Source organism: Suricata suricatta, chromosome 4 (assembly GCF_006229205.1).
Source record: "Suricata suricatta isolate VVHF042 chromosome 4, meerkat_22Aug2017_6uvM2_HiC, whole genome shotgun sequence".
Classification (NCBI taxonomy): domain Eukaryota; kingdom Metazoa; phylum Chordata; class Mammalia; order Carnivora; family Herpestidae; genus Suricata; species Suricata suricatta.
The window spans coordinates 139,634,762-139,656,216 of record NC_043703.1 but is presented as its reverse complement, the minus strand read 5'-3'; the positions used below and the strand labels follow the sequence as shown (position 1 = coordinate 139,656,216).

Genomic DNA, 21,455 nt, shown 5'->3' with positions numbered 1-21,455 from the left:
AAAATTAAATACCGTTCAAATAGAATTAGACGCAAAGTTTATTTTAAAATCTGCTTAGGAAGCTGTAGATTTTAGGATCTTTAGGCAATTAGGTAAACATCCTCTTTCTTTAACAAATTATTTTTTTCTTTCTATAATTATAGGGAGTAAAGATCAAAAAATAATAGCATAGTTTATTGTCAAAAGATACTGTCTTTATTGTCGCTAGCCATAACAACTTAGATGCCATAACTTTCCTCGTCTATTATAATGAAAAGATTAAAGTGCTTAGTGCATGAGCACTAAGATTTATCCCAGCACCCGCATATTATGTTCAATTCTTAAATGTCTAAATATCCTAAAATAGCCAAATTCCCCAAAATTCATGGCATAAGGAAGAATTAGAACATCCCCTTTATTTATTTTGTTAATATATTAGCTTATACGTTTCAGATATATTTCGTTTTACTTCCTAATTTTGTCAACCCAGATTTTCCATATCCTTTGGCTTCCTAACTAAATACGTACTGAATTTTGAAAGAATACTAAAACACAGTTCTCACTAGTATGAACCCATATATTATTCAAGAACCTTACCTACTTTTTTTCTTTTTTCTTTTTTTAAGTAAGCTCTCTGTTCAACGTGGGGCTTGAACTCAGGATCCTGAAATCAAGAGTTGCACGCTCTACCAACTGGGCCTGCCAGGTGCCCCCACTTCTGAAAACTTTCTGATATTTTTTCCATTCTTGCAGGATGAGCTATTTATAAACCACAATATATTTATCTTTTTGTGTTAACCTTCGCTGGCCTCGCCACAGTCTGTCCCCTTTTTATCTCCTAAGGGCTGGGAAATAAAGTCAGTGTTTTAGAATGTGCTTGAAATAAATCTGAGTAGACCTGAGTGAAAAAAGACCCAGAGATGCCTTCGTGAATGAAATACACAAATGCTAATGCATAGATTTATGTCATTTTTATCGAGTGCTTAGAGTTTTTATTATTTGTTTGAGTTCAATTTTTTTTCCCAGTTTGAGATATAATTGACATATAACATTGTATTAGGTTTAGGTGTACAACATAATGGTGCATCTATACATCGTGAAGCAGTCACCACATTGAGTTTAGTTAACATCCGTCCCCTCACATAGAACACATTTTTTTTCTTGGGATGAGAACTTTTTAAGATCTACTTTCTTAGCAGCTTTCAAGCATGCAGTGCAGTGTTGTGAACTGTCGCAGCCTCCAGTAAGCTGTACATTACTCCTCAGAACTGACTTTTAACTGGCAGTTTGTAGTTTTTGACCACCTTCCTCCATTTCCCCTACCCTCACCCCCAACCTCTGGCAGCCACCAGTGTGTTCTGTTTCTGCGAATTTGTTGTTTTTAGATTCTTATAAGGGAGACCATGCTCTATTTATTTTTCTCTGTCTGCTTACTTCATTTAGCATAATGCCCACCAGGTCCATGCATAGTGTCACAGGTGACAAAATACCATTCTTTTTTTTTTAATGGCTAAATAATATTCCTGTGTGTGTGTGTGTGTGTGTGTGTGTGTGTGTGTGTGTGTATACGTGTACATTACAATTTTTTTACCCATTCATCCCCTGATGAATATTTGGCTGCTTCTTTGTCTCAAGTTATTGTAAATAATGCTATAATGAACACAGGAGTGGAGATATTTTTTCAAGTTAATGTTTTTGTTTTCTTGGAAAAATGCCCACAAGTAGAATCGCTGGATCATAGGTAGCTCTATTTTTAGTTTTTTTGAGGAACCGCCATACTGTTTTACATGGCGGTTTACATTCCCACCAACAGTACAGGGGGGTTCCCTTTTTCCCACATCCCTGCTAACACTTATCTTTTTGATTCCAGCCATTCTAGCTAGAGTTTTTTAACGTTGATTTATTGGATCTCAGCTTTACAAATCAGATTGTAACAGAATCTCTAGGCAAGAAAGAAATACTGACTTTGCTTTTAAGTTATTCTGAGTTCTTGCTAAAAATGGACATATTGAGTCTTCTGAAAGTTTCTGTAGTTTTTAGTTTCTTATCCTCTTGCTAGAGTAGAGGTAAGTATTAAATCACTGTAAATTTCTAATCAGTAGAGATCAAGTTGTAGAAATGATACGTTTATTACAGTAAGTAGATCCTTAAAATGGCAGATTGGATACACCTGCAAGGCAAATGGGATTCTCTTTACATAAAGAAATGTTCACTATTTTAACTTGATTTTTCTAGCGCCAACTTGCAAGTTTTCTCTTTGAGTTGGGATGCACGAGTTCAGCCCTTCAGATATTTGAGAAGCTAGAGATGTGGGAAGATGTTGTCATTTGTTATGAGAGAACTGGGCAGCACGGGAAGGTATGTAAAAGGGACAGCATGTATCCTTGCGAGAGCCTTCTGTTTGCGGGCGTCTTTCTTGCTTTGCTTTGATTTTCTAAGGCCACTTTTGCTGGTAGTTGACTTACATTTTTTTTTTTTAACTTCTTCCTTCAGAAATCTTTTTAACGTTTCCTCTGGTTTTTGTTGGGGCAAATAATTTTATGGGTATGCACGTGCATGTATACGTAAAAGAGAAGAGCAGGCCAAAATTGGTACGATGTATGTTTAAGAACGAATAACGAAAGCGTTAAAGACTCTGCATTTTGGTCTCTTTCCTTTACTAACTCTCCTCCTAAGGACGACTTCTAACCGAAGCATTAGGACTTATTTTCGGCATCACTGGGTTGCCTCATGATCAGAGTCTGCGGGGCTGAAGGGAGGTCACCTAGGAGGGAGCGCAGCTGACTTGGCCTGCGGAAGACCCGAGGGTGTGGCCCCCACCCCCTTAGGGCAGAGGAATTGTCAAGTGTGTGGTGCACATTTAATTCCACCCTTAAATTGGCTTGGGAGGGAAAATGTTGCAATATTTATGTCTGTTATTTATTGTTTTTTCCCCTCATAAATGGACAGAATTTTTAAAAGAACAAGGAGCCCTGCATCGAGAGTATCTGTTGAAACTGACACGTTGAAGTCATATGTTAATTTTGGATTAAACTTTCAGATGACTACATTTCTATCGTAAGTGTAGCACACCACAGACTGCAGCCCACACATTGGTTCATTTGTTTCTACAGTCAGCCTCTTGCCATCACCCTCAAAAAACAAGTCATGGCACAAGTACATGTGTCTGTTTCTTAAATACATTCCTAAGCATGTCTGATGTTAGACCAGGAGTAAAAGGTGCCTTCCCTCCACTCATCACCGGTGGCCGTGAAAAGTCTGAGTTGTATTGGCCTAAGGAGAAACCAGCATGGAAATAAAATTTTACTGTAGAAGATTATAGAATTTTAGTATTTTCCTCCCAGGAAAGAACTCCATAATCATCTGTTCCAATTCCCTCCTTTTTGAAATAAGGAAAAGGAGTCTCTAGTGATTTGCCTCAGGTCACAAGGCCGGTTACTGATTATTAGCTCGGGAGGCCCCCTGGCGAGGTGGTTAAAAGCAGAGCCTCCAGGCCCAGGCTGTGTGAATTCAGCGGCAGCCTTGCCAGGGCTAGCTTGGTGATATTGGGCATGTTACCCAGGCCCCGCCCCCATGCCTCAGTTTCCTCACCTAGAGGGACTTAATCAACCTACTCTACAGGCTCTCATGATGTAACCTATGTAAAGACCTAGAATGGTCCCTTCCTCACAGGGCTTTGTGAGTGTTGGCTGCTGTGACTGCTCCTAGTCTAAGACAGTTTTTTTTCTTTTTCACATTTTAACATCTCTGAATGTATCCGACACTTGATGGCATGTTTGAGTTGCCTGCTGTCGAGTGGCCGTCTGGTCAGGTTGCCTGTGCTTGTCCAGACTCAGTCACGCTATACATAGTGTCATCCTTTCGACATGTCATCACTTCAATAGTGTTACGTACCTGTGGTCATTGCTACATCGGGTGCATTTAATCGCCATTTAGAATATCTTTGAAAAGATTTTAATTGGGATTTGGCCTTGAAATAAAAAAGTTATTGAACACACAGAAAAGGACAGCAGCAAAGTATAGAGATGTAAGTTTGGTAGTTGTGAAGTAAACATTTGCCTTTGGAGAAATCACCACAATTTCATTTGCTTTTCTTTAAAAATAACAACTAAGTGCTTTATGGGAGCCAAGAAAGGATGACACCCCTAAGTAGATGAAACTGTGTTTTGTTTTGAGATGCATAAGAAAAGGCTGCCATTTAAAATGTATGGAAGGCAGGAAAAATTGCCAAAATTTTCTGAATAGTTTATTTTATGAAAGTATCGGAACAATGAGAGGCTGATGTGATTCCTTCAAGGCATTATGTCATCATTTAATTGAAAGCATTTTTTCTTTATTAGCTAAGAGTTAGTCTTATGATTGGTAGCATCCCAGATTTAATGAAACATAGTATTATGTTTCTTTGAGGACTTGAATATTTCTGGGGCTGCCTCTAAAGCCGCACCCAGGTGTTTCACAAAGTGGATGGATGAGTATCCGCCTCCCAGTCTGTGCCCTTCTCGGTGCCAGTCCTTTCCGTTGGCCAGTAACTAAATAAGCAAACCGGGGGCGCCCGGGTGGCTCAGGGCGTGATCTCACAGTTCTGGGTTTGAGTCCTGCATCGGGCTCTGTGCTGACAGCTCAGAGCCTGGAGCCTGCTTCTGATTCTGTGTCTCCCTCTCTCTCTGCCCCTCCCCCAGTCATGTTCTGTCTTTCTGTCTCAAAAATGAATAAACATTAAAAAATATTTTTAATAAATAAATTATGTAAAATTATGGTCTCTTTTGAAATAGTAATTTCTGAGTTAATTAAATTGTTGAATCACAAGCCCCAAGGTTTGTTTCGAAATACTAAATTTATGTAAATATTTTTTTTTAAATGTGGAAAGCAGAGACTCTCTCACTGCAGAAGAAAAATAAATAAGGAATCCATCCCTTTCAGAGAAAGGATTTGACTCTGTCCCCAAAGTAGTTGTAGTTTTAATTTTAATTTTAATTTAATTTATTTTTTTAAATTAACATCCAGTTAGTATATAGTGCAACAGTGATTTCAGGAGTAGATTTCATAGTTGTAGTATTAATATATTTTTTCATCGGCACATGACCTTATAAGCATTGTCTTATGTTAACGATAAATTCTCATGTTTCTGATTACTCTAGAAAATATGCGTCTTTTTTTTTAGGAATGCACATTTACTTTGTCTTAAAGTCTTTTGTGAGTTTTAGCCAAATATCCCTCAAATCTTTTATTTTAAAAGTTGACTTAGCATTTCATTTGTCACATATAAGACGTCTCTTACATGTTACTCTTATGCTATATTTGCAGATCGGTTTAGACCCAACAAAGTTTTGCTTTAAGCTGGAAGCAAATGTTTTATTTCTAAAACAGCTGAGATTCTGTTAGGATTTGGTCATGTGCCATTAGTTGTCACCACATTTGATTTAACTAGAAGTTTGTGAATTTAAATCCTCGCATTTAGTGCTTAACGGCATAATTTATTTTTAAAAGGCAAATTCGGAAAAGTATCTAATTCTAAGTACCGTGTTCTGGTGCTCGCACTCTTATTATTGTAGGGTCTCAGACTTTCTAATTTAGACACTGCTTAACCGAAATTCTCATTATTTAATGACCATTGGCAAAATAGCTCAGATTAATTTTTCCTGACCTTGGGATCAGACCTGGTTCTCATCTGTTAGCATTTAGGTTTTTAAAGTTACCTGGCACACTTCTAGCAGTTTCCCCACGCCTGTGGACAAATTCTTCTTTCGGTGTGCCGATGCAGTCCCTCTATGAAAGACAAACACTGAGTTGGTATAAAGTACCTGCAGAAGATGGGAAGGGAGTGGAATGACAAGGATCAGGACCTTTTTTTCTCCAAAAGGCCTACCCGAGATTGCTTGCGTAGCTTTATTTTTTACTTTGCTGTGTTTGCAGGTCATTGTAGCCATAGGCTCTTGAAAAGCTTTCCTTTAAGTTATAAGTAAATGTTTTATTTCTGAAACAGCTGAGACTCTTTTAGCGGTTGGTTTGGTTTTAGGGGGGATGGGGAGGTCGGTTTCTTCTAAAAATAGTTTCTTTATATGATGTAAATGATTTCCTGCAAACTCTTTTCCCACACTGCAGCCAGAGTGGTCTTCCTAAAAAACAAATCTGATCAGGTGACTCTCACTCTTCAGTAACTTCCCTTTGTCTCCAGGGTTAAGTCGAAGCTCCTGAGCAGGAGTGGTTTACCAGCCACTTCCTGATCTGACTGTGCTTACATTGCTAATTGCTTTGTCCCCTCTTTTATCTCTGCTTCATCCCCGCTTGTGTTTGCTCATTGAGGTTGTGTTCAAAGTTCCAGCAGGACGAAAGTACTTGTAATGTTTTGACTTGGCAGCATTGTTTCGCCTCAGGACCTTTGTATGTGCTATTGTCTGTCTAGAACTTGGCCTCCTTCGGCTCACTATTACTTATTCTTCAGGTTTCTCTTTGGTGATGACTTTCCACGGTGAGTTTTCCCTGCTCCCTCCCTCCTAGATTTTGGGGTGTTTTCCTGTTCGCTCCTAGGACACCCAACATTACTCTGATCTCCCCTTTGCTGGTTTATTTCACTTACTAAACTGTAAGCTGTGTAAGAACCGGACTTGTGTCTATAGTATTTGCAGTGGTCCCCCCAACACCTAGCCTAGGCCTGACAAATGAATGGCTTGTAGCAAATCATTATGAATAGTTACTGCATTGAGACAAATCTCCCTTTGGATTTTACATGTGGCAAAAGAAACCACTCCAACTCCTGCCATAAATTCTCTCTCCAAAAGCAAATTATGAGATCTCTCCTCTCCCATTTTAATTTTTTACCTTTAGGAAGAGAAACAGGAGCCTTCAAGAAATTTATTTTTGCTTAGTTGTTATATGCTAGACCCTGGGGGCATGATATTATGATATAGTGCAGCATTTAAAAAATTAAAAAAAAATTTTTTTGAGCGAGAGAGAAAGAGAGAGACAGAGAGGCAGAGAGTGAGCGGGGGAGGGGAAGAGAGAGAGGGAGACAGAATTCAAAGCAGGCTCCAGGCTCCGGACTGTCAACACAGAGCGTGACGCAGGGCTCCAACCCACGAACCGTGAGACAATGACCTGAGCCAAAGTCAGATGTCTAACTAACTGAGCCACCCAGGTGCTCCACTAGTGCAGTATTTTGAATGCCTCTATTTACTGCATACTTCATATAATTATTACTTTGTCACTGTTATATAGTATTTATAACAATATACCAAGTGTGAATTGTTTTTACCACTTTACTGATTAGCCCTAGTAAGCAGGTTTTGGAATCTGAGCTTAGACCTTCCTTTTCTCTTAAGCCCTCAGTCCTTTCTCCACCCTGCCTCTCACTGGGGTTGTTATTAATTCCTTAAAAATTAGGTGTTCGACTTGTAAGCCAAAACCTACTCTTGTGCCCACTTGAATGAGAAAAATAGGCAATATAACCGAACATACTCTGTAACTTGGTAAGGCAAATAGATGAACAGCTAATTGGATAACTAGGCCTGTTTGTAATTATTCTGTTTTATCCTGGACCTGGAGTATTTATCTTGGCAAGTCCCCTTCAGAAAATCAAGCCAGGGCATGGTGTTGTCATACACATAAATGTAAAAAGCAATTAGTGAGCACTTGGCTCAGTGAGAGGGTGAATAGGACTGGGCACCAGCACACAGAAGTCTAGCGGGGTGGGGTGGGGGGAGAGGGGGGAGTGTTCTGCACTTTTCACCTCTCAATTGCTGTTCGAAGGACATGAATTTAGACTAGGAGCCAGTGGCCTTTCTGCTAGGATTACCCCTGGCCAACCCTACGAAGGTCTCTTAGCTCCGCCCTGTCATCCTTAGCCACTCTGTCAGGGGCAGCAGAACACCTTTCCAGCAGCCATTCTCCCTGCCTTTGAGAGCCTGCCTCTGAAATAGTGAAAATTATAATCCATTTTTGCTCTCTCTGCTGCCAGGGAAAAGACTAGAGTTAAGGATGCCCAAAGTTGTTAAGTTACATGCCCCCACTGACACAAACACATTTTTTTAAGCCTAAGGCTATTGTCAAGTGGCCAAATCTGACTCTTAGTGTGACCTTAAATTCTCAAGGTCAGATAGGACCATATCTGGGTGTAGAGCTCATTTCACCCCCTTCATTCTTTGCCAGGAGAGCTTCTTAGAGTTGTTGCTCTGTCGATTCACAGCCCCCTGTGATGACCAGATGTAATGTCAGATGGGGACCAGGCCACCCTTAGCACACTTTATAATTATTAATGCCTTTTGCTCATTTGCAAAATCCAGGCATAAGTCACAGCCAGCAAGGGTAGTTTCTTTTGATAATTCCTCTGACTCAAGGATGGACGATTCTCCTCAACTGTTTTCTCTTCCCTTTCACCAGAGATTGAACTTCATTTTTACCCATATCCTTGATTAGATACCAGAGGCTCCTTTTAGGCCATCCATTTTGTTTCTCAGTATTTTTAGTCTCAACAAGAGTCATTTCCTAGGTGTGGCTACTTGGGTTATAAGGGCCTGTGAAATTCAGATTCTGCTGTGTGACCTCTCTTAACTAGAACAAACTTGTCATTAGGTCCTAATTTAGTCATGTTTAGTATTGACGTCACCCATCATACAGGATATTCTGACGTCACAACATCCTGTAAAGGACTTCTCCCTTTGTTCTCTATGGGAAGAATCTCTTCTGTCTTTATTTAGACTCTGAAGACACTTAGAAAACACCAGCAGCCCTTTGTGACTTTAGGGTTAGTTTCAGTGAATGCATCCAGCATTTATAGAGCACCTACTGTGTGCTGGGCAATGGTATGCCAAAGCCGATTATGAGACAGAACTTACCTCCAAAAAGCTTATAGTTTGATAGTACACATGCACACGAGGAGAATGTTTCAGCAGAAGATAGCAGGTGCTAAGAAGGAATTATATACAGATTCCAAGTTTTATTTGGCCGTTATATTGAGAGCTAAGTATTTCTCCCTGTGCTGCCAGGGAGCACCTGGCTCCCTGTGCTCCATTCAGTTTGTATCTTGTACAGACATTTTCTCTGAGCTCTCTAGCATCTCCTCCTGTGTCTGTCTCTACACACTTTCATAAAAAAATGATGTTTGGCTGAAATTAGCCTTATGTGGAAAACTTTAACTTTGTAATAATCAGTAGTTTTCCCCTTTGACCTCACTTCCTCCAGTCCTGTTGGCAGTTAACATCAATCACCTCCCCAACAATTGACAACAGCAATTCTTCTGTTGGAGAAACTATAAGCACTTGAACAATGTGATTGTTAATAGAAAATTTTGACGTTCCTAGAAACTGTTTCAAGTTCACTTCCTCCTTTCTAGTACCCAAAACCCAAGCATCTTTACTTTCTAATCTGGTTTTCCAAAAGAGGGAGTTGAGAAAGAACACAAACATTAATTTAGGTCTTACTGTCTGCCTGACACAAAGCTAGGTACATTTCACATCTCATTCTTGTAGGTAAGGTGCAAATGAGGAGCAGACTCTCCGAATATTAGCTTGCTCAGGGTCCTACATTTTGTAAGTAAAATTAGCATTGAACTGCCTTTCTGACTAAAGGCACCTGTGTTCTTGAAGATCTTCTTCCTGTACCTGGAAGTCTGTAGAATGGATTACACAACACAGTTTTCTAGGGACATGTTAGGACTCTTCTGGTTGTAAGAGAACCAACATATATTGGCTTAGGCAAAAAAAGGGAATTTATTGGTTCATGCAACTGAAAATTCTAGTAGACCTGGCATAATAGATGTATCCAGGGGCTGAGGTGACATCATCATGACTCTGTGGCTCTCTTAATGCGGCGTTAGATTGCCACAGCAGGCTCAAGCTTAGTAATCCCAGTAGAGAAATATAGTCAATTCTATGACTGTAACAGAAGTGTTCCAGCAAAGACTGAGGGGCCAGAGTCATGGGGCCTCACCTCCAATAGGCCCCACATCAACCATATAGAAGGGGTTCCCCTCAGGAAAGAGGAGTTCCTATTATCAGAAGATCAAAGCAGGGATGCTGAGGAGGAAAAAGAGCCATTGATGTCTGCTTTAGGGTGAGAGGTTAATGCTCTAACTAGGATGTTACAAGTAGTGTTTTTTTGGCTTACACAGTATTTTGAAAAAACTTAAACATTTTCAGGTGGTTTCTTCTAGGTATCTTGATTTCTTCACTTCTCTTAAACAATGTGGAAACACCAGGCCAAATTGCCACATTATTGTTCTGACTGGCGTTCCTCTTTGTATGGGCTCACTCATTCTCAGTAACTGCAAGCATCTCTGGGCATTTGGGCAGGGGACCCTTGCTCTAAGTCGTGCAGGTTACCAGTACAGGTATCAGGAAGTGGAGCGTTAGTCCAGCCATAATTGTAGCTTCTGCTTAAGCCTTAGCCACACGTCATTTTATACTGAGATTCACTATGTATAGTTATTGCTTAAAAAAATTGTATCAAGAATAATAATTCAGGGGCGCTGGGTGGCTCAGTCGGCTAAGCATCTGACTTTGGCTCAGGTCATGATCTCACGGTTTGTGGGTTCAAGCCCTGCGTTGGGCTCTGTGCTGACAGCTCAGAGCCTGGAGTCTGCTTTGGATTCTGTGTCTCCCTCTCTGCCTCTTCCCTGTTCATGCTCTGTTTCTCTCTGTCTCAATAATAAATATAAAAAAATTTTTTTAAGAATAATAATTCATTGTTTGCAAATATAGAATAGAACAGTTTGTTGGAACAGTCTCGCTATGTATGTATGTGTGGAGGAATGGTCTTTGGGGTTTGCAGGTGACAAGATTCTTGCAAACAACCTAGCCTAATTGTAGCCAGTTGCCCATTTAAGTATGCCTTTTCATTTTTGGGAAAATAGTTTTATCCTATGTAATAGATATTTAGATGACAGATTTCTTGTGTTCTATAAAAGATGTACATCTATATTTTTCCATAGGGAAGTAGCAACCCATAGCCAGAAATACCAAAGCTGTTGCATTCTGTGAAGATGTCTGGCCACCCACATTTTGATATTGAAAAAGGATATTATAAGCCCTTGTGCTTTATTTATGTTCACTGGGCATATCTCTTACAGTTCTTTATTTGATAATGAATTATATAAATTGAGAGGCTAAGTGGAGGAGGGAGAAGCAAAGAGAGCATGTTGGAAACAGTGAGGAAGAAGGCTGAGGAACGCAGGGTGCCTGACTGAAGGAAGGACATATATTGCCTACAGGCTTTGCCCTGGGGAAAGATAATGCTGTTGGCAGGATGAAGAGGTATAAGATCTCAAGGAGAAAGAACTGACTTATCTAACAGAAAAATGTGGGATAGGAATTTGAGGAAAGAAGAGGCTAATTCAGACTAAGCAAGATCACTCCTTATGTGTGTTCTTAACTTAGTCAGAAAGCTGCCCCATTCTGGCTCCGGAGGCCCATGTTACAGGGAATAGAATACTCAGAATTCATATTGTTTAGTGACAGGAGTTACATACCACCCACTCCCTAAGTTCCTCATTCTTCTAAGTGTTTAGGTAGATATGAGTTGATGGAGGAAGTATTTGAAATTCTCGGTACCTTAGCGTTTACAAATGTGAAAGTTTTCCTGATGATTATTTGATCTTTCATTTGTGTATGTTCTTCTTTGCAAGGTTGCTGACCTTAGGGCTGTGTTAAAGATCTTTGGATTCGTGAATCTTTACAGCCTGTATGACAGTACATTTGGAAGTAAAATAAATATTTGTAGAATGGTAGATTTAGATCATGCAGGTGTTTTAAGGATATGGCTTGATGTTCTGAATCTTGGATCCTATTTTTTCTATAGCGTACCTATGGAAGATAGTACTCCCTTATAATTCTTTTTATTTCTGTAAAGTTGGTGATTTCTCATCTTTCATTTCTGATTTTAGTAATTTGAGTCTAAAGAACCAACTTCTGGTCTGTTTTTCTTTTGTTTTTTTTATTCTTTATATATACTAATCTTTATTATGTCCTTCCTTCTGCTTCTTTGGGTTGAATTTACTTTTTTTTTCTAGTTTCTTAGGGTAGAAGATTAGATGATTGCTTTGAGATCTTTTTTCTTTTGTATAGGCATTTACAACTATAAATTTCCCTCTATACACTGTTTTCACTGCATTCCATAAGCTTTGGCATATTATATTGTTTTTATTTATCTTGAAGTGTTTTTAATAGCTCTATGATTTCTCTTTTGACCTGTTGGTTATTATGCACTGTATGATATAATTTCCATGAATTTGTGAATTCCCCAAACTTCTCCGTTACTGCTTTCTAATCTCATCGCATTGTGGTTGGAGAGTATACTTGTATGACTTCAGTCCTTTCAAATGTATTAAGTCTTCTTTTACAGCCTAAGATGTAGTATACCCTGGAGAAGGTTTTGTGTGTATTCTTCTGCTGTGGGTGGAGTGTTCTTCAGATGTCTTGTAGGCTTAATTAGTTTATAGTGGTGTTCAAGTCTGTCATTTCTATCTTCTGTATAGTTGTTCTATCCATTACTAGTAGTTGGAAAGTGAAGTCTTCAAATATTCTTGATGAATTGTGCATTTCTCTCTTCAGATCTGTCCATTTTGGCTTCATGTAACTTAGGGCTCTGTTGTTAGGTGAGTATATACTTACAATTATGTCTTCTTGATGGAATGAATATTTATCATTAAAATGACCTTAATTCATCCTATTAACAATTTTTGTTTGATATTAACATAGCCACGCCAACTCTTTTTGGGGCACTGATGTATGTATGATGTCTTCTTTTTTTTCTTTCCTTTATTTTTTTATTTTGAGCCTTTTTGTGTGTCTCACTAAAAGTGTGTCTCTTGTAGACAGCATTCATTGAATCATTGTTTTAAACTTCCTGCTCATCCCTGCCTTTGATTGCAACGTTTAATACTTTTGATGTAATTACCGATAATGTAGGATATATATTGGTTATTTTGTTATTTTCTATATGTTTTGTGTCTTTTGTCTTTCCCTATTACTAGCCTGTTTTTGGCTAAGTGTGCCATTTCAATTCCATTGTCCATTTTGCTTTTTTTTTTTTAAGATTTTATTTTTAAGCAATCTCTACACCTAACATGGGGCTTGAACTCAGAACCTCAAGGTCAAGAGTTGCATGCTCTACAGACTGAGCCAGCCAGGCACCACTACTTTTTTTTTTTTCCCCCATATTGAGGTATTTTCTTAGTCCTTGTACTAGGAATCATTTAAAATAGAATGTTTTAAGTGTCTACCAAGTCCATCATCTGAGCATTCTCAGTGACAGTTTCTGTTGATGTCTTTTTCTTGTGTAATGGCCATACTTTCTTGTTTCTTTGCATATTTTTGTAGTTTGTTGTTGAAAATTGGATGTTTTAAATAATATAATGTGGCAACTCTAGAAATCAGGTTGTTATTGCTGTTTGTGTTCTTTTTTGTTTAGTGACATTTCTTAAGTAATTCTGTAAAATCTGTATTCTTTGTTCGTGTAGCTGTGAAGTCTCAGGTTGATTAGCTGAATGGTCAGCTAATGATTAGACAGGAAGTTCCTTGAACGCCTAAATCAGCACGTCTCCCCATCTTTGCTGATGGGCTCTGTGTGTGTGTGTGTGTGTGTGTGTGTGTGTGTGTGTGTGTGTGTGCGCGCGCGCGCATGCGTGTTGGAACATGCTTCCAGTGCTCAGCTGGGCAGATAACAACCCGGCCCTAGCTTCACTGAGTGCTTGTGCAGAGCCTCGAGGTCAGCCTAAGGTGAGAGCTCAGGGCCCCGTCGGGTCTTTCCTGAATGCGTGCGGCACCTTACACATTCATGGCCTTCCGGAGTCCCCTGGTTGGTGCCTTTCAAAGCCCTTATGTGTATCTCATTCCGTTTTGCCACTTTTTTTGGTTAGCCTACTGTCCCACCCTGTTCTATACCACTTCAGACAGGTACAGAATTAACCAGTTGTCTCTAATTGTTTTTGAGAAAGACTTTTCACTGGGCAAACTCAGAGTTAGGTTAAATACAGACGGCCTTGCAAGTGAGCTCTTCCAGGAAACCACCAGACTGGTCCTATAACGACACTTTTTTAGGAACAAGACTTTAGAGGAGCTCAAAACCCACTATGTACCCTCTAGTGGCTGCCCTGCCACTAATCGCCGTGATTGCTGCTGTTGGTTTTCAGAGCTCCTACAAAGTTGGAGAAAGGGGAATAGGAATGGTGCAAGCTAAAATCACAGAAAGTGCGGTGCCTGGGCGGGTCAGCGGGTTAACTGTCCAGCTTTGGCTCAGATCATGGTCTTAAGGTTTGTGAGTTCAAGCCCCACATCAGGCTGTAAGCATGGAGTGTGCTTCAGATCATCTGTCTGTCCCTCCTCTGCTTGCTCTCCAAAATAAATATAAAACAGAAATAAAAACAATTAAATAATCACACAAAACTTGTTGTTCTTACCAAGATATCACCCCTTTTTTAAAATAAACATTCCCTGGATTATTTTAAGTTTTTGGTTAATTTCTAGAATTATGAAAAAGTTGATTCTAAAACTTTTTGCCAGTCTTCTTGCTGCTTTTATGGAGTAGGGATTTTCAGAAGTTCTTAGACTTCAGGTGCTGATATACACCTGTGGAATATAGGACAAATATTGAGCCTGATAATAAGGTCCCATTTTTCAACTTAGTATCTTTTGGTTTTGAGCTGGCCAGTTGACCCAAGGAATCTAAAGTTTTATTTCTTTGTTTTAAAACGGGCATATTAATATCTACCTCTCAGACTTACTGTAGGGATTAAGTGAAATAATGCATTTAACAATATATTGGATGAAAACTAATCTGTAAATTGCTATCCAAGGGGAGGACATAAGGCGTTTAAAAGGCAAAGAAATGAAGAAAAGATTGTATCATTCAAGTTTTATTTATGGAAGCAGAGCCACTTTGAGTAGTTTTGGGACTAAGGGGCTTATGAAAGGAATTAGATCTTACACAGATCTGGGAAGAGCTGAGAAATGAAGGTATGGAAGAGAAAATAAAAGGCCCAGGGCGAAAATCATCGACCAGTTCACCTGGCACAGGTGGACAAGTCAGAACCTACCAGGGAAGCTGAGAAGCTGAGGACTTCCGGCCACGAAACGGGAGTGTGAAGGAGGAGCTTGTGGGGAGGAGGGCTGTGGAAGCTGTTGTCTGTATGTGGCTCCCAGCCCTGTGGGTCCACAGTGAAATGTCTGCCGGCGGTCCCGGAGCTGCTGTTGGCGGGCAGGGCCCGCAGTCAGAGCCACAAGCTGGGTGCAGAGAGCAAAGGACAGGCTGGGGTCCGCAGGACATCTCTGCGTCTTGTCTGACGCCATACTTAGCTGTGTCCACCGTCCAAAGGCTGTTGCTTTACTTCTGCCTTTCACATCCCCAGCAACCCCCGAGTCCCCGCCCCATCTGACCAACTCTGGTGTGAAATCGGAAGGGAAAGGAAATTTAGGAAACACATTTTCGTTTCCAGCTGAAGCAAGTTGACATCACAGTCCATATGACCAAGTAGCCTTTTGGCTTGGGGGTTTACTGATTTGGAAAGTTCCAAACTACTACTAACACGTACAGAGTATTTTATATATTATGTTATATAAAGAAGAGCTTTTTTGGGGGGGAAACTTAGAATTTTTTCAAAAGAGGCTGAGGTATTGAAGCATTCTTAGAACATATGAGAAGAAAAACAACTAGAAATACATCAGTTTATTTTACATATCTTGCTTTATTGATGAGATGAGCCCCTTAGAGGTAATGTATCAGATGAATTTTGGTAAATTGAACATTTCCTAATGACAAGTTACAGTGTCAAGAATATCATTTCCAATTGGTTTTTGGCTGACATTGGCACACAATTTTGTCTGAGTTTCTTGAGTCTTTTTAGCATGATGTCATTAAGGTCATAGACTGGTGAGGCCTAATGAGATGGTGAGACAGTCAAGGTCCTTGCTGGCCAAATTATACCAGAAAGTCCATGTAAGTCTGAGGCAAGATAGCAAAGTGTACTTCCTCTCTGTGCTAGTGAAAGCCCACTACATCCGATGTTGTCGGGTTATTGGGTAGAGAAATGTATTTACTGTACCAGTACCTGCTTCCCACATGTCAGGGGGTGTGATTATTTGCTTCCGTAAAGAGATCATGCCTGGAACAGTAGGTATAATTAGAGCCACCATTATATTACGTTTGTAATAATCTGTGACATTTTCCAGGACCTATGTTCTGCTAAGTTTAAGCAGGTCGGTTAAGCTGTGTACACTCACACACTTTGCAGTATCTTTCAAGTGTTTGATAGTGGTACACATTTCTGTAGTTTACATAGATATGCAGTGTTGCCTTGGGTTTTCTCTTAAGGGGGAGAGGAAGCTTGGGGCTTCCACTTGGCACTTTATTCTGCATTAGTCCTCACTGAAGTCTCTGCTGGTTGTTGGATATATCTAATTCAACTGCGTATTTAAGAAGTAGGGAGGTAACCACTGGGTGAGTCCAGAGACTTAGTAGGCCTACTGTGGGATAGACTGACTCCCATAAACCCACTAACTCATCAGGTGGTGTTCTGGGTCCCAGAAGATTATCATTAACTAAGAACTAATCGACCTTGAAAAGGCAGGTACGGTATTTCTTTCTCTCCAGGATAGAATTACGTGGCAAATGTTAAAGGTATATCTTTGGCCGGGGGCACCTGAGTGGCTCAGTGGGTTAAGCATCCTACTCTTGATTTTGGCTCAGGTCATGATCTCACGGTTCTTGGGATTGAGCTCCACATCAGGCTTTGTGCTGACAGCACTCTATCCCTCTCTGTCTGCCTCTCCTCGAGCTCACACACTCTTTCTCTGTCTCTCTCAAGATAAATGAATAAACTTTAAAAAAGAAGTTATGTCTTTGGGGAAAACAAGGGAAGAATTCTGGTATATGCTAGTTATGTTAGAGTGGGCTCCTTCCTCACCAGTACTGACTCCTTCATTCCTTCCTTCCTCCCTCCCTTCCTAAATTTTAAAAAATGTTTGTTTATTTTTTTTGATAGTGGAAGCAGGGGAGAAGTAAGGACAGAGGGAGACAGAAGATAGGAGTAGGCTCTGCGCTGACAGTAGTGGGCCCGATACAGGGCTCGAACTCACAAACCATGAGATGATGATCCGAGCCGAAGTCGAACGCTCAGCCAGTTGAGTTGCCTAGGTGCCCCTCTTAATTCTTTTTTTAAAGAGGTTCTGACTGTGAAATGACTCTGGGATAGAAACTGGGTGAGAAAAATGTTTTAGCATGGTGACTTGGGTCAGATATCTGACCCCAAACCTAGATTCTTTTTTTTAATGTTATATAGGTCAAGTTTAGACTTGGTTAGCTGTTCATCTAATTTGGCCTTAAGGCGTCCTGGTGAGTCAGCCACCACCTAAGATCCATGCTAGTTGCACTATCATAATTATTACTCTGGCTCTTCCTGTTGCAAATAACCATGCTCCTCTCGCTCCCAGGGGTTAAGTGCGTCCCATCCCCCACTCCCAGCTTACAGGACATCTATAGCACTTTTCAGGGATGCTAATACTCCCATATACAATGTATTTCTCAAAGCCAAGATGAAAAGAATATCCCCTGGGCCCTCTTGGAGGACACTGGGATGGGTGAACAGGTTGCAAATAATAAATTGACAACAACCTTTTCTTCCTAAGTTGTTAGATTCTTTCTTCCATATCACACCAAGGAATTTCTGGCATCTCAACTTAGTTTGGGCCACATTTGAGTCCAGGATTGTCTTTTTTTGTTTGTTTTTAATGTTTTTGAGAGAAAGAGCTTGATCAAGGGAGGGTCAGAGAGAAAAAGAGACACAGAATCCAAAGCAGGCTCCAGGCTGTGAGCTGTCAGCACAAGCCTGATATGGGGCTTGAACTCACAAACCATGAGATCATGACTTGAGCCGTGTCAGATGCTTAACTGACTGAGCCACCCAGGCGCCCCAGTCTTTGTATTGTCTTTAAGCAAAGTAGCAGTAGTCTTAACAGAGAGAAAAGACTGCCCCTGTTGGCATAGGAAATCAGTAGGGTCCTATTTTCGGAATCATCCCAAATGTCTTTATTTAAATTTTTGGGTCTTGCTCCTTCATGGTCAGTGGCGCCTTCTCCTGGCCTAGATGAAGTAAGTGGTACTAGAGTAACCCTCTGGTAACAACCATTGCAGTTATTATTGCTAAGAACCAAACCACATCAAAACTTTAGTGTCGTAAACAATAGCTATTGTTTCTTTGTCTTGCATTGTTTCTATGGAGCAGAACTTTAGGAAGGGCTTGACTGGACCACTTGTGATGGGAGAAAGGTGAGGTGATACAACAGTAACTCTAAATGAATTTTGATAAATTGAAGATGTGCAGTATTAGCTCTAGAGCAAAATAATAAAGCACTCAAAATAGAGCACTCAAAAATAATAAAATGATGGGGCAACTGGGTGGCTTAGTTGCTTAAGTGTCTAACTTTTGATTTTGATTCAGGTCATGATCTCAGGGTCATGAGATTGAGCCCGGTGTTGGGCTCCATGCTGGGCATGGAACCTGCTTAAGATTCTCTCCCTCCCTCTCTGTCTGCCCATACCCTATGTACACACTCACTTTCTCTCCCCTGCCCTCTCAAATAAATAAATAAATAAGTAAATAAATAAATAAATATTGTGTAGCTAAAAGGCAATAGAGGAAATAAAACAAATGACTAAAACACATTTGATTAACCCAGTCAGACGCCTTCCTTTGCACAAAGCCGTATTGAAACTGAGTTTGTCCTATATTCAGCGCTCACACAGCGGCAGTGTCTACATCCAAGTTTTGGCTATACTAGCTTGGCAGCTACAAGGAAAAAAGAGATTTTTTTTAGGCAATCATAGAAATAACTTGGTTCTCTGAACTTGAGGAGGGTTTAAAACACTGAATGTCATTTTCTTTCTTTGAGCTATTCGATGAACCTAGAAGCAGCCAACCTTACCTCACAGTCTGATATTCTCAGTGTCCTATCACTTAATTCACAGAAGCCTTTTTTTCTTTTAATTTAAATTTTAGTTACCTAACATAGAATGCAATATTGGTTTCAGGAGTAGAATCCAGTGATTTATCACTTACATACAGTACCCAGTGCTCATCACAACAAGTGCTCTCTTTATTACCCATCACCCAGGGCACATGGGTGGCTGTTGGTTAAGCGTCCAGCTCTTCATTTTGGCTCAGGTCATGATCTCACAGTTCGTAAGTTCAAGCTCTGCGTCAGGCTCTGAACTGGAACTCTCTCTCTCTCTCTTTTTCTCTCTCTCTCTCCCCCTCTCTCCTTCTCTCTCCCCTACCCCCCTCTCCCTTCCACCCTCCCTCTCTGTCTCTCCATCCACTTGCATGCACAGTGTCTTCCATGCTCATTCTCAGAATAAACTTAAAAAAAAAAGTACCCATCCCCCCCAGCCCATCTCCCACCTCCCTCCCTCCAGCAACTCTCAGTTTGTTGTCTATCATTAAGAGTCTCTTGTAGTTTGTTTCCCTCTCTCCTCTCTTCCTGCTTCTCATATGTTCTTAAATTCTATATATGAATGAAATCAAATTATATTTGTCTTTTTCTGATTGACTTATTTTACTTGGCATAATACATTTTAGCTCCATCCGTATCATTGGAAATGTCAAGATTTCATTCTTTTTTGATAGCTGAGTAATCCACGGTGTGTGTGATATGTATATACATATATACACACACAAATATACATATATATACACACATATATACATGCACGTGCGCGCGCACACACACACACACACACACACACACACATCACATCTTTATCCATTCATCAGTCGATGGACATTTGGGCTCTCTCCGTAGTTTGGGTATTGTTGATAATGCTTCTATAAACATCAGGGTGCCTGTACCCCTTTGGATCTATATTTTTGTACCCTTTGGGTAAATACCTAATAGTGCAGTTGCTAGTTCCTGGGGTAGTTCTGTTTTTAGTTTTTTGAGGAACCTCCATACTCTTCTATAGAGTGGCTGCACCAATTTGCATTCCCACCAGTGGCACAAGAAGGCTCCCCTTTCTCTGTGTTTTTGCCAACACCTGTTATTACTTGTGTTGTTAATTTTAGACATTCTGATGTGAGGTGGTGTCTCATCATGGTTTTGATTTGTATTGAGTGATGTTGAACATCTTTTCATGTGTCTGTTGGCCATCTGGATGTCTTCTTTGGAAAAGTGTCTATTCATGTCTTCTGCCCATTTCTTCACTAGATTATTTTTTTGGGTGATGACTTTGATAAGCTCTTTATTGATTTTGAATGCTAACCCTTTATCAGATATGTCATTTACAAATATCTTCTCCCATTCCATTGGTTGCCTTTTAGTTTTGCCGATTATTTTCTTTGCTGTGCAGAAGCTTTTTATCTTGATGAAGTTCCAATACACAGAACCTTACATTAGGTAGTGGCTTTATTCTTAGGTCCTGTAGGAGACAATTTAAGAAATTCTTTCATTGCTGGATTCCATGGACTACCAGTGCCACACCCTCTCATGATCACTGGCTCCTCATGTCTTCAGATCCAACCAGATCAGATAACTAATCACAAAATTTTATTTTCTGCAAGGGTAGCCTTCAGAATTTCTGGGAGGCTGTGGGTATCAAGTTTCAATGCCATATTGGAGAAGTGCTTTCAACTACGCTATAAGATCATGTCAGCAAAAATCCTGCTGTGGCTACAGTCTGTTACATGTAATTTGGTTGAATACATATATGTATATATGTAAATATACATATATTGCATACTTACATAAATAACCTTATAAAATGATGGTTAGAACAGTAGTTAACTATTGTATCATCTGTTGTAGAGGAATTACATGGATTATATTTTAAAATTTCATGTGTATTTTGACTATTTGGGATTTATACCTTTTTTTTTTCTGGCTTAGAAACTGTTGTATAAATTCTGATTCCATTTTCAGACCAGGCCTAAAAAGCCTACAGAACCCTCACTGTGTCAGAAATGCAGGGAAGCCAGCATCCAAAGACACTTTTATAAGCACAGTCGTCTTTTAAAAGATTTCACAAAAATTAGACCGGTTAAGAACGCTAGCTGGATGCAACCTAAAGCAAATCAAATACATAGACTTTAAGATTGCCGGCTATGTAAACCAAGGAGTCTGAAATCTCGTTTTAGCTACCTTAGGATGGCCTCCTGGATATCGATATCTGTGACGGCCATAGCTTTCTTGGCATCTTGGGTGACTCCACTGCTGTTTATAGGAAGGTGTTTGTATGGAGGGAAAGTAGAGGTAGAGCTGTTGCCATCAGAAGCGAGGAGCAAGGGACCCGGGCCCGGGAAGCAGAGTAGTGGTAACAAGTACAGACTTAGCTCAGCCGAGGAGGCGAATCTGAATTATGGACACACGACAACGGTACCCAAGCTTGTGCCGTGTCCTGAGGACGGTCTTTAATTTCTAAAGTGTAGGGACTGTCTGGAAGCAGATAGGCCTCATGTTGGCAAGTTTCAGCTGGGAGATAAGCAATGACTATTCAAATGT

The 21,455-nt window shown here is 40.1% G+C and overlaps 1 protein-coding gene and 1 long non-coding RNA gene across 2 annotated transcripts in view; one reads left to right on the top strand and one right to left on the bottom strand.

Moving 5' to 3' along the window:
• The window catches only part of TTC27 (tetratricopeptide repeat domain 27), a 183,141-nt gene that overhangs the window by 101,190 nt on the left and 60,496 nt on the right, over positions 1 to 21,455 (top strand). Inside the window, exon 12 of the mRNA XM_029937972.1 lies at positions 2,215 to 2,337. Within this exon, the coding sequence (XP_029793832.1) occupies positions 2,215 to 2,337 (123 nt within the window). The remainder of the gene's footprint in view (positions 1 to 2,214; positions 2,338 to 21,455) is intronic.
• Positions 2,459 to 5,791, bottom strand: LOC115290177. Its single transcript, XR_003908003.1, has 2 exons — positions 5,676 to 5,791; positions 2,459 to 3,252 (listed from the first exon to the last, which is right to left on the bottom strand). It is a non-coding gene; the product is annotated as an uncharacterized LOC115290177 (long non-coding RNA).